The sequence below is a fragment of the Panulirus ornatus genome, chromosome 31 (assembly GCF_036320965.1).
Source record: "Panulirus ornatus isolate Po-2019 chromosome 31, ASM3632096v1, whole genome shotgun sequence".
Classification (NCBI taxonomy): Eukaryota; Metazoa; Arthropoda; class Malacostraca; order Decapoda; family Palinuridae; genus Panulirus; species Panulirus ornatus.
In genome coordinates, this window is record NC_092254.1 from 7,136,193 (window position 1) to 7,148,340 (window position 12,148).

Below are 12,148 nucleotides of genomic sequence, written 5' to 3' on the forward strand. Positions count from 1 at the left end.
CACTTTAGACGAACTAAATGATCTGATATAGGGAAACGAAACAGATATTATTGCGTTCATCTCAAGATCTCACAGACGTGATTCATTTCGAACTCATGAGCAATATTTAGAACTTCCGTTTTCTTTGAAGGCAAACTTACAATTATTGAAAGTTAATATGACTGACTTCACTCAATTATATGTTGTTTAATAAACAAATACACACATATGTGCACGAACACGCTATCAAAGCAAGGCTGGATTAAGAAGGGCATCTTTAAAGACATTTTCATGGCTGGGGTAAAATTTCAGAATGTCATATAAATGTGTGTGATGATAAAACTATTAAGATGAGAGAACGCTTAAAAGGCTACACCAAAAAAAGGCCCCAAATACCTAATTTCTTTAGGCAAAAACGGCTTTTTGCTTTCGAATGCTGGGGAAAAAAAAAGAAAATGCCTACTGGGGGAATTGCCCTTACTACAAAGTATGTTAAAAGATCAGGTTAAATATTTGAGGCACTGGCGTGTTATAGATTATTAAAGCGATCAAAATAAGGAGAGAGAAATAGAAGTGGACAGATCAAAGGATCACCCGAAGTTTGTTCATCAAAAATAAAGATATGGAAGATTTACAATTTAGAAATATACAAGACAGCATTAGTTATAGAAGGAAAAAAGAACAAGAATTTCCACATATTTTCAAGTGTTCAGGGCAATACAGAAACATAAACAAATGACACCACCAAACAAGATTCATGTTTTGGATTAGAAATACTTACAGGAATGAAAGTTTTATTTAAACATTGTGATTCATTTCATATCATGAAAAATTATATTTTCAGGAAGAATAGTTGCTGTTTCGTGATTAGAATTTCATAAAACTGATCATTCAATAGAGGTGAGCAAAGTAGATGGGTTAATAACGAGGAAAGCAAACAAGGCATTTTTTCTTAGTTAACTAAGCACAGGTCAAGTTCTGTTGTAAGGGTTTTAATGCAGTGTAACTAATGAACTTTCTGGGATATACCCTGGAAAGGTTAATCTACCACAAACGGGAAAACTATAGGTTTACCTTATCTTTGGTGCTGAAGTATCATTACGTAATCTGTTCAAAACTAAACTTCAACCAATATTTGTGCAAGAAACGAGTTCGTTAGAAAGCATTTTTTTTTTTTAACCCAATCTACGTCAAGTTCGGCAAATGTCAAAAAGTTCGACATCCTAATCGAGTGATATCTAAATGAGACTAAAGCTATACTTTTCCAAGTCAAATGTGAAAATCTTACCTTGTTACGGGTCTGCATTTACTTCCAAATCTGAGTGTACTTCCTCTCCTTGATGCTGACGAGCTTGTACTTGATACGTACAATCATTTCCCATTATATCAACATTCAACGATAAAACAAATATGAAAAAATCAATTTCCACTTCTTACACTATTCCTCAGTAGATTATGACATTCACTGATTCAGAGATTTCCAAATATCAAAAAAAGAATGTTTTATATCGTTACACCAGGATACGTCTATAGTTTTTATCGTTACAGCAAAACACGTCCGTACTTCACAAAGACGAAGTGCTTACTGAAGGTCATATGGGTTCCGGCAGTTATGAGTGATATCCGATTCTGGAAATAAAAATGGAACATTCCGCTTTCAAAGAATAGATTAACCTTGCAGCCAATAACAGAATTCTATCCCGTTTTATACATATTCAAATATCCGCTTTCTTCAAAGGATTATATAATAAATTCTTTATGATCATTCTATAGGCCTATATATATATATATATATATATATATATATATATATATATATATATATATATATATATATATATATATATTTATTTTTTTTTTTTTTTTCTCCCTCACTTTCTCGCCTAAGTGAGGTAGCATTATACCAGACGACTGAATTCAGAGCCTACTAGGACCAACTATTTCCGTTCTTTCCTCTCTTAGAACCTTCTTTTGGAATGCAATAATATAGGAGGGGAGGATTTGCAGTCCCTCCCAAGAAAAAAAAATTATAATAGAAATTCTTTCATCATGTCTGTTTGACGTTTCTCTCCGCTAGGAATCAATATCTCAAACTTTGAGAAAAAAATATAATTCTATTAATAAAGTATGGTAGTTTTATAAGGAAAAAGTATTAGTTGAGGTGTTGATTTTGGGCTATTTTCTTCGGTAAAACTGCGTGCGAGAGCTGACAATAAAGCCTTGTTTGTATATGAGAAGTTGAAGCAATCAAGGTTCTTATTTCATTTGTAATTAATGGCACCGACTAGAAATACCCTTTAGCTTTTTTCCTTAACAGTTTATGCTGATTATAGTAATGATTGCGGGGGTTTATTCCAGCGTTCTGCGACCATTTCACCATTTCGCAGAGAAAAATGACACCGTTGCAAGACCCATTAATTTTTCCTGTTCCACCTTTGTGAACCCTATAAACTTCAGTGTATCTGTAGCAATATTATCAAAGTATGGAATATCATAATTTTGACTTCACCACGAACTTTTCTCTAACGATTTTTTTTATATTTTCTTCAAATGACTCGTCTTTTCTTTCTGGCATTGATTTTATAGCACCTCTGGTCTACATGGCTCTCTTTTTCATTCCTACCCTCAAATCTCAGACTGAACCACCAGTTCATTCCCAATTCTCACCACCCCCTTCAAATTAGTTTCAATTAGAATCAGATTATTCATGTTTCAACAATTATAAGCATGTATTTCACCAATCTTCTCATCCTGGTTACAGCCAAACACAATGAGATTCACCAGTCTTCGAGGACAAATCCCGTTCTTGTTTCTATGTATCTATCTATCCATATCCTTGATGCCCATTCCCTCTAAGAACACCCTCAAGGAGGTGGCCACGGGAAAACAATCTCCATAACTGTTGAACTCTAGTGCTGCTTCTTAACCTTTAGCAAATCCCCCTTAACAGGCCACTAGCAAAGGGCAACTCCAGTGTAGTTTTCAAAGGCTTCTACCCAGTGTTCCTAACAACTGCTTCTCCCTAATGTTTCCACCTAGTGTTCCAACTTACTGCTTCTATTTAATGCTCTTACCCACTACCTAATGCTTCTGTCTAACATCCAACTTATTGCTTCCAACATTTTGCCAAAAAGCAGGGCAAGTTAAGTGTTAGCAAGTGTTATGTGTGACAAGAAGAGATTATATGTATGTGGACAGAATGTCAGTAGTCCAAGTGTGGGTGAGGCACCATTGTAGTTACCATTGTAGTGCTGGCTTACTACACAGCCGTCACTAACCCTCCCAATACCCAAGCAGGTAGTACCTGTAATATACCTTCCTGGTCAGTGGCTGCATACCAACTACTATCTACCCATCCCTGTTTTTTACTGAGTTACAACATATAAGGGGAGGGCTTCCAGCCACCAATTCTTGCCTCTCTTAATCACCTTCTACAACATGCATTTGTGATACCCGAGTAATATTTTTCTACCTATTCCCAGGGGTAATTCTTTTAATAAGTTACCATAATCATCCCACCTGATTTACACATCCCATGACAAATTCTGGGCATTAAAGCACAATTTGTACACAAAAGTAAAGATTCTGTACCAAGATTCTGAGGATGAAATAAGTATTAGCTTCACTGTTTACTTTTACTAACAATATTCTATACATATATGTAAAATCATCTCAGAGAAGCAGTGAGGTTCATACCTGTGCTCTATGGCAAATAACATGGTTGGATTTAAAATATATACATATATGCTCTATGGCAGATAACATGGTTGATTTAATCTATATACATATAAAAAATTATGAAGTTTAAATTAGGATCGTTGGCATAAAACAATTATCTAAATCATGTCACCTTTTGCCACATTCAAAGGAGAGTAATGAGTAACTGTATCCAAAACACTGCCTCCTCTATCCATTAAGGCAGTACATACCACAACAGAAAAGGCACCTCTATAAACTTAAAAAATAAAAAAAATTTTTGCAAATTTAGTGGACTGATTTCTACCAATTTCCAGAATATAATTAGATATGTATTAAAAAGAGAATAACAAAGTTTATTAAATTCAGATACAGTTTATATATTCTTCATTAAGCCTTTTAGCATAAACAAACGAATGCTGGAGCATGACACTACATGCACTGCTCTTTGACAACTGTAAGCTTAAAATTGCAAATAAGGTAGAGCATTTACAATAATTCTCACAATAAACTGTAACCTCAAGTTTACTGTTGATAAATGAAGTAGTGATTAATGTCTTAGGTAGACGGATCCTATCACATGAGTGGCATTAAGTAAGTTAGTTGTGATGTGCAGTTAATGTATATCATTCAGTAAATGAAAGGTCAACTGCAAATCAATTAACATGGCCAAGTTATCTTAGTCACAACACTCAAATACAGTTAACAATCTATATGACATCTATGACATCAAGGAACTGTCTACTGTATTCTTATCTACCATAATCTATGGAAGACAAAGTTTCGCATTGGCCAGGCATCACTATCACATGCAGTTGGCAGAGCTGAGGTCAGCTCCTTAAACAAGAGAAGTCATGTGAGCATGACACATCTTGGGCATAGGAGAGAGGAGAGAGAAGTGAATATGTATATGGACAATAAGAAGACTAAATAACAACATTTGGTGAAAAACTGAATTTTCTGACCACAGCCCAGTCAATGTTCATTATGACATGTGTTCACAATTACCACTAAATCATCAATGTGACAACTAGACTAGCTTTCACTATTGCATGTTTTAATCAATATATACATATATGTAGAAGTAAATGAAAATGAATAAATAAAGCTACATTTAATCATTAATATATAATGAACCCAGTATCCCTTTCCATAATGGTCCCAGTGTCATCCAAGGACTTTTTATTTTCAAGGACTCCTGCAGCACTAATTCTGTGCTACAACCACCGGCCAAGACAGGATGGACTTCTTTGATGAAAGGAGTTCTTTGACAAGAATGTACTATGTTTCATCATCTGACAGTGATACAGCCTCATCAAATGTGACATTTCACTCACAGTAGAACCTAAAGCAGGCAAAGTTAAGTAACACTTACAGGTCTCTCCCACTGACCAACAACACATCAACCATATTACATGACACACACAATATTCATTCCCCACATCAATAACGTTGACACAATGGCAACACTCAAACTAAATACCCTCAGAGCATTAACTGCCACCAGATTTAGACGATAAGAAAAATCCCTCAACATCCTATACAAACAATTCATTTGCTCCACTTTGAGCCATGCTTAACCCCTTTGGCCTTCCACCCTTCCAAATGCAAATATATCAAACCTTCCAACCTCCCAAATGCAAATATATCAAAGCTCCAAAAGCACATAAAATAGTGCTCTCAGAAAAGTCACGGGCTGCCTAGCAATGTTAAACACTAAACAGCTTCATAATGAAACAAAGATCCTCCTAAGTAAAGTCCCATCTTAACATGTTCAGTACTCAGTTCTATTCAACATCAACAGACCCCTCCCACCCATACTACTTTATTACCAACCAAAAACCCTCAGGAGAAATAAAAAGATTACCCCTGCCTCACACTACATTAACATTTACTAAAAGATCCCCGTCCCCAACGAATATAACAATGACAAACACATGCATGCTCATATAATAAGATAAAGCACTAAACAACTGACCTCCCAACTCGGTCTTAAACTCCAACCCACTGAACGTCTATACACCCATCAAGAACCACACTCCTCAAACAAACATGAGTCACACTTTCTCTCTTATGCTCTGGACATAACCCATCACAACAACATTATATACACCATTTCAACATATTCCAAAACCCTTCATGTCCATGATGCAGCTACCGTAAAGAAGACACTGACCACTTGCATACTCAACTGCCCTGTACTCTCTGAACATAAGACACACAAACAATATTACAAGACTTTATGACCTGTGATTCCCATTGGTGGACATAGCAGCAGGTTCCTGAACACTGCAGGAGTCTCCTAAGTACAGAAGGGATTCCTGGGGCAAAATGTGGATAGGAAGTTGTGGTGTTATTCATTGTACTTGATCACTGTTTCCCACATTAGTGAGGTAATGCAAGATTCTGCCTGCTTGAAGTTAGACTACAAGTGAAAAGTCAACTTTTGCGAGGCTGTATCATTATCAGTGGATGAGACAGGGTATAGTCTCATTCAATATCTTCTCATTCTAAAGGAGTCCATCTCGTCCTTGCTAGTGAGCCTTAGGGCTGCAGAAGCACCTGAAAAAAAGGATTCTGAGGTAAAACAAAGCCTCTTTTAGAGAGGTATCCTGGAGTAATTATATGTGAATAAATAAATCAACTTAGATAACACATATCACACGTCACATTCTTCAGAATATATTCTTAGTTTTGTTTGGCCTATAGGAACAGGCCAAACAAGGTTAAGAGACCATTTTTGGCTTGTAGAAACCTGTGACATATCTTTACAAAATGGAAAATATAACCAAATTTTGATGAATTTCTTGCAAAAGAAATTTTCTGTTAATTCATACCCTGTATCCTAATAAAACTGGATTTTTTCTTTTTAATTCTCTTTACTAGGTTCTAGCTTGCTGGGACTACTTACTTCCTATTACTGTTTACAGAATTTGGAAGAGGCACCTTTTTGGTGCTATGGACTTATACTATCTACACAATTATTCATGCAATTACCATAATTTCTAATGGCAAAGCAAGGATTATAAAATGGGAAATAACACTACCCTTAGCACTGCCAGATTTTGAAACTAACCCTTGATAGAAATCATAATCATGCTAATATATATATATATAACAGTAAAAAAATACTCAATAACGTGATCACTCATTCAAAAGGTTTTCAAATAATTACAACATCAACTTCACTCTAAACAAACCTTGCTGGGATAAGTATGTAATTACAGAGTAATTACATATCAAAATACTACCTAAGATATGTTGGAGGAATTTCATTAAAACTAGCAAAGGTGCACACACAACTGACATAAATTTCAGATTCTCAGCAATATCTACTGCACAAAGAAAAAAGTTACAAGTACTAACATCAACAGCCATAGCACTGGAAATGGGTAATTCATCACAAACAAACTGCAACAAACCCTCAATTGCAAAGCAAATAATTCATGTACTATCTATATTTACTGTTGATATAAGTAAAATTTACACAATGAAGTACAAAAAATTTCATTCAAAAGACAAGAGCAGCAGGTTTATTTGTCTTTAGTTGCCATTGTTCATAAAATAGGGAATGTCAGCCTTATGGATTTAGGGATAGCCCCTAATAAGTTTAACAGTTAATGAAATATGAAATAATGTTATCACATTACTTCTATGTAGTGCAAAAAGAAAGTTAACATTAATACATTAAATAATATGTTATATAATAATCAATTTACACAAGATAACTTGTGACTGGGACATAAGAAAACCATCCACTAAGAATAAATCAAGTGTAATTTTGATATTCCTATTTGGTACTAAATGTAAGAAAGTGCAGATGATAAAACAGTTTTCAATATACAACTCATTATCCATTCAACCTGATACCTTCTTCACTCAGGTAACTTATCACAATCATTTTGTTTGCCATCAATGATATTACATGATAAGTGCATCAATATTGCGTAAATATATATATATATATATATATATATATATATATATATATATATATATATATATATATATATATATATATATATATAGACAGATAGACAGATAGATAGATAGATGGATAGACAGATAGATACATACATACATAACAAGTGTTTACTCAGAAAAATAATTCACACATAAGATGAGACGGACAACTGTAACACAAACCACTAACATATAACCTTTCATCATTGGAGGAAGTCAGAATAACCTTAACTTTAATTATTATTTACAGCAATAAAAGAACAAAGATTCCTATTTCATGACTGGATATTGTCTCAACACAGAAAAGCTATTAATTCATCTAACCACAGATGACATCTTTAATGCTCAATTTGTCTCACTGCTTATGGAAATTAATCTTCTGACATTATGGAACCAAGACATTCTCCATCTGTTCAATATATACAAATGTCATTTAATCCCTCAAAAGCTGTTCAACAGTAGAGTGGATCATCGTATCACACAGACCACAACTGACAGTGAGTGTGACCTTAGAAACAATTCCTGTAAAATTAAGTAGATCAGTTGGACCCCTTAACTCAAGTAGGGATTTTTGTACCCATTCAGTATACCAATTAAGTCACACATTGGATAATCTATCCCTTTTGTGTGATCTGGACAACACCACCACTTAATGGGAGCATTGAGGATTCCATGAGGTATGCATCTACCTCACGAGCTGCCTGACGACCTTCATTGATGGCCCATACAACAAGAGACTGACCACGTCGACAATCTGTAGGGTTATAGTAAACACATGTACAATAAAATCTACCATTTCAATCTTTCCATTCTGCTCCTTATCTCACACTCTAATGCAACTGCCATATCCTCTCTTTTTTAATATAACACTCCTAAATATTGTTACTACCTAATCTTCTCCATTACCAAACATAGGACTGAATTTAATACTTGTACATATGACGATCCACCCCTTATTTTCTATTCCTTATCTATTCATGACTGACTTGTCTCCTACCATAGTTCATTCTATAGTTTATATTCTTAAACCATATTTTACTTTTAACTCATTATATCAGGGATGAAGGTGTGCATGAATGAACTGTGAGGTTGTTTGCACTTGATCCACCTTATATCAGAAGTGAACTTAATGGACAAAGCAATAAAGAGAATCTGTCTATCTATCTAAATCTATGATGCCTGTTCTCTTCAGGAACTCCTTCAAGGGGGGAGCCACAGCAAGAGTCTCCATAACTAGTGAACTCCAGTGCCGCTTCTTAGCCTCTAGTGCCTCACCCTTAACAGGCCAGTGGCAGAGGGCCAGTCTAGTGCAGTGTTGCAGAGGCTCCTACCTAATGTTCCTAATGACCACTTCTACCTAATGTTCCTACCTACTACTTCTACCTAAAGTTTCTACCTAATAGCCTACCGAAATGTTCCTACCTACTACTTTTATACATCGTTCCTAACACTTTGCCAAAAGGCAGGGCTAGCACATAGCACTCACCAAAGGAAATCTAGAGTTATGAAGTATGAGCTATGTGAGTCAAGTGTTGTGCGTGACAGGGAGAGGCATTTTGTATGTCTGTGGACAGAATACCAGCAGTCCATGTGTAGGTGAGGCAGAAAGAAAAGATACCTACCTAGGTCAGAGGAATGCAACTTGACAACCAATGAAGTGCTGGCTCACTATGCAGCTATCACTAACCCTCCTGGTACTAAGGTAGGTAGTACTGGTAATATACCTTCCTGGTTGCTGGCTGCCTACCAACTTCTTCAATAAAAGTGAAACATCAATATAGAAGAGTACAGCTAAAATATTCCATGCCTTACCTTCCTTATGCTCCCTCCAAATATTCCTAAAATTTTCCATCTGCATATATACCTTCTAATTATGACCTTCACTTTGAAGATATATATTTATACCCTAAATGTCCCTTCCAACTATAACTGCAGAGCAGCAAATGCAGAACATCCTCAAATCACCCTGGTCCACGCATATATCTATCGATTCCTACTCTGAGTTACTCACCTTATGCAAATATTTCCTTATACTGAAAACATGCACATACAAGTCAGAGGAAAGCTACATAAATGAACTGACATCTGCCTCACTGGATAGGAAAAAAGTACACATTAAGAAGCCTTTTCATGCCGAGTAAGGGTGTCAATTTGGTACCTTAAGCCTCAAGGATGGGATCAGAGAGAGATCATGCATAACAGGCCTTTTAGACTTCTATGATAAAGTGGGCTGTTTTAAATAAAAGAGATAGATTGGTGGATTGTGTGTTTTTGGGCTGCCTGAAACCATATGACACAGTCTCACACAAAAAGTTGAAGAGGTGGATTTTCAGCTAGGTACAAAGGATCTTTCTCTTATAGGAAAAGAGGAAGCCTGTCTCAGAAATCTTTTCTAATTCGACTGCATTTGCCACTGGTGTGCCTCAAGGCTCAAACTTGTGGCATTTTAATTCTTGATCTGCTTTAATAGCTTACATAAGGGACTAAATTTGTAACTGAATATGTTTGGAGCTGATGAAGTTCAACCTGATCATATACAGAGATAAAGATAAGGCAAGGTGAAAGGAGGCTTATATGCAAGTACAGTCATGCAGCAGACAAATCAATCTGACTGCTGCAACTGGAGGGTAAAAAGGGTTGAGGAAAATTCTCATCATCATGGTTTAATACCGTATTTCTGCTTTAATATACATACCTCCAGCTGCAAAGACCTTGTCAACACTTGTAGAATATTTGCCTGCTGGTGTACAAATGTTAGAGCGTGGATCCTGCTCCATTTCTAACTCTTTAATGATATATCGTTCAGGTCCCAAGAAACCCATTGCCAGAAGCACCAAGTCAGCTTTGAACACCTATAAAGAATGGCAGAAAATGTTAAAAAACAACAAGCACTTTACTTCCCATCACTCTGCTACAACTTACCTATCTAATTACCAAAAAGAGAGAGAGAAATAATTTTAAACCCTTTTTTATGCCAGTGATCATGATCTCAAGGGCAATTTTGATGACGAAGACTGTTCAAAAAGTTTACCCCTATTGAACTCTGGCTCATGCTGGTTACTGAAAATCTCTGTCTGACAGGCATTCTCATCAGAACTAATACATTACAAAAATTATCTTTCCAGGTTCTTGGTAAAACAATTTCTTAGTAGCTATTCTATTTCACAGGAAGAACAGCTAGGTAAAATACAAAGTCTTAGCAAACAGAGATTCAGGGTGGGGATTTTATTTCAGAATCATAGTTGAAGTCTTGGGTAATCATACCAGTAATATTTCTGTTAAGTCTCATCAATAAACTAAGGCTAAACAGAGAATTCCACTGATAATCATTCTAATCTGAAACTGCTTACTATTTAGATGGACATCAATAGATGCAGTCTTACAGCAAGTAAGCCAGCATCTACCTCCAACTGAATGCAGTTGTGTTTCCAAGTAAAAATGCATGTGTTCTTAAAACTATATTAATCTAGAGGAGATAATCAATTGTGTTAGAAGAAATAAATTCCTGCACTGTGAAAAAAATGTTTGACTGAAGGTCATGTATATCTGTTAACCACATATCCAAATGTGGACTGGTGATGGACTTGTCATTTTCAGAAGCCTATACTTTTTTGGCTGTCAGCCAGTGTTCAGACCATGAGATGACCTCAGCTCAGGGGGACAGCAACATGAAGACTGTTTCACCTATTGATGAGGTAAGTTTTTCTAATATTTTTTGGGGTAGATGGACTCTCCAAGTAAAGTTCTAGCTGCTTAGACTGGATAGAGTTAAGAGCATATCCTTCAAGCTTCCTCTGAATAACATAAATTAACCCCTTGACATTAAGTTGATTTTCGTCTTATTTCTCTACTGCACTTTTTAAACACAGTTAATATCCAAGGATTACAATGTGACAATCTTAACACTCCAGTCTGTCTATATGTAACTTACGTGAAAATCCTGACTGGTATAATACATTACTGACTGGTATAATACATTACCTTTTCAGATCCCTCAACTTCATCCATCTTCCAGCGGCCACTTTCATCCTTTGTCCACTCTACCTTCACAGTTCGCACACCAGCCACTCTTCCCGTCCCATCATCCAAGAATTCCTTCAATGAAAACAGATTATCTTCAGAATTCAAACAGGAAGACCACGGCAAGTATTCTGCTTAAAAAAATCACACTAAAATTTCAGTTACTATATTCTACACCAGCAAAACTCAGTTTATTCTAATGGTTGTATTTTATTTTCAATTACCTGAGGATCAATTTTCATGGAAGAGTCCTGGTGTTACCCAAAATCTTTCTTAAGGCATCTGCAGCCCAAGGCTGAGCTACTTCCAAACTTTTCACTTTTATGCTTCCTGCTTTCCTTAAACCCATCCTCTTTCTTATCTATGTGATTTAAGTAGCGAGGATCAAATATACAAAGTCTCAGAGTAAAACAGTATCAATAATTATACAATGACTATCATTAGCAAACTTATGCATATATATTTGATTATGCAATAAGTAACATAAGGA

At 35.7% G+C, this 12,148-nt stretch overlaps 1 protein-coding gene across 3 annotated transcripts in view; it reads right to left on the reverse strand.

The window, feature by feature from the left end:
- Nucleotides 1-3,600: 3,600 nt before the first annotated feature.
- The window catches only part of LOC139758785 (uncharacterized), a 129,255-nt gene continuing 120,707 nt past the window's right edge, over nt 3,601-12,148 (reverse strand). For all 3 annotated transcript variants that reach the window (XM_071680586.1, XM_071680584.1, XM_071680587.1), the window contains 3 exons: nt 11,620-11,733; nt 10,334-10,490; nt 3,601-8,392 (listed from right to left, as the gene is read on the reverse strand). In XM_071680586.1, coding sequence (XP_071536687.1) covers nt 8,253-8,392; nt 10,334-10,490; nt 11,620-11,733 — 411 coding nt within the window. In that variant the 3' untranslated portion in view covers nt 3,601-8,252. The remainder of the gene's footprint in view (nt 8,393-10,333; nt 10,491-11,619; nt 11,734-12,148) is intronic.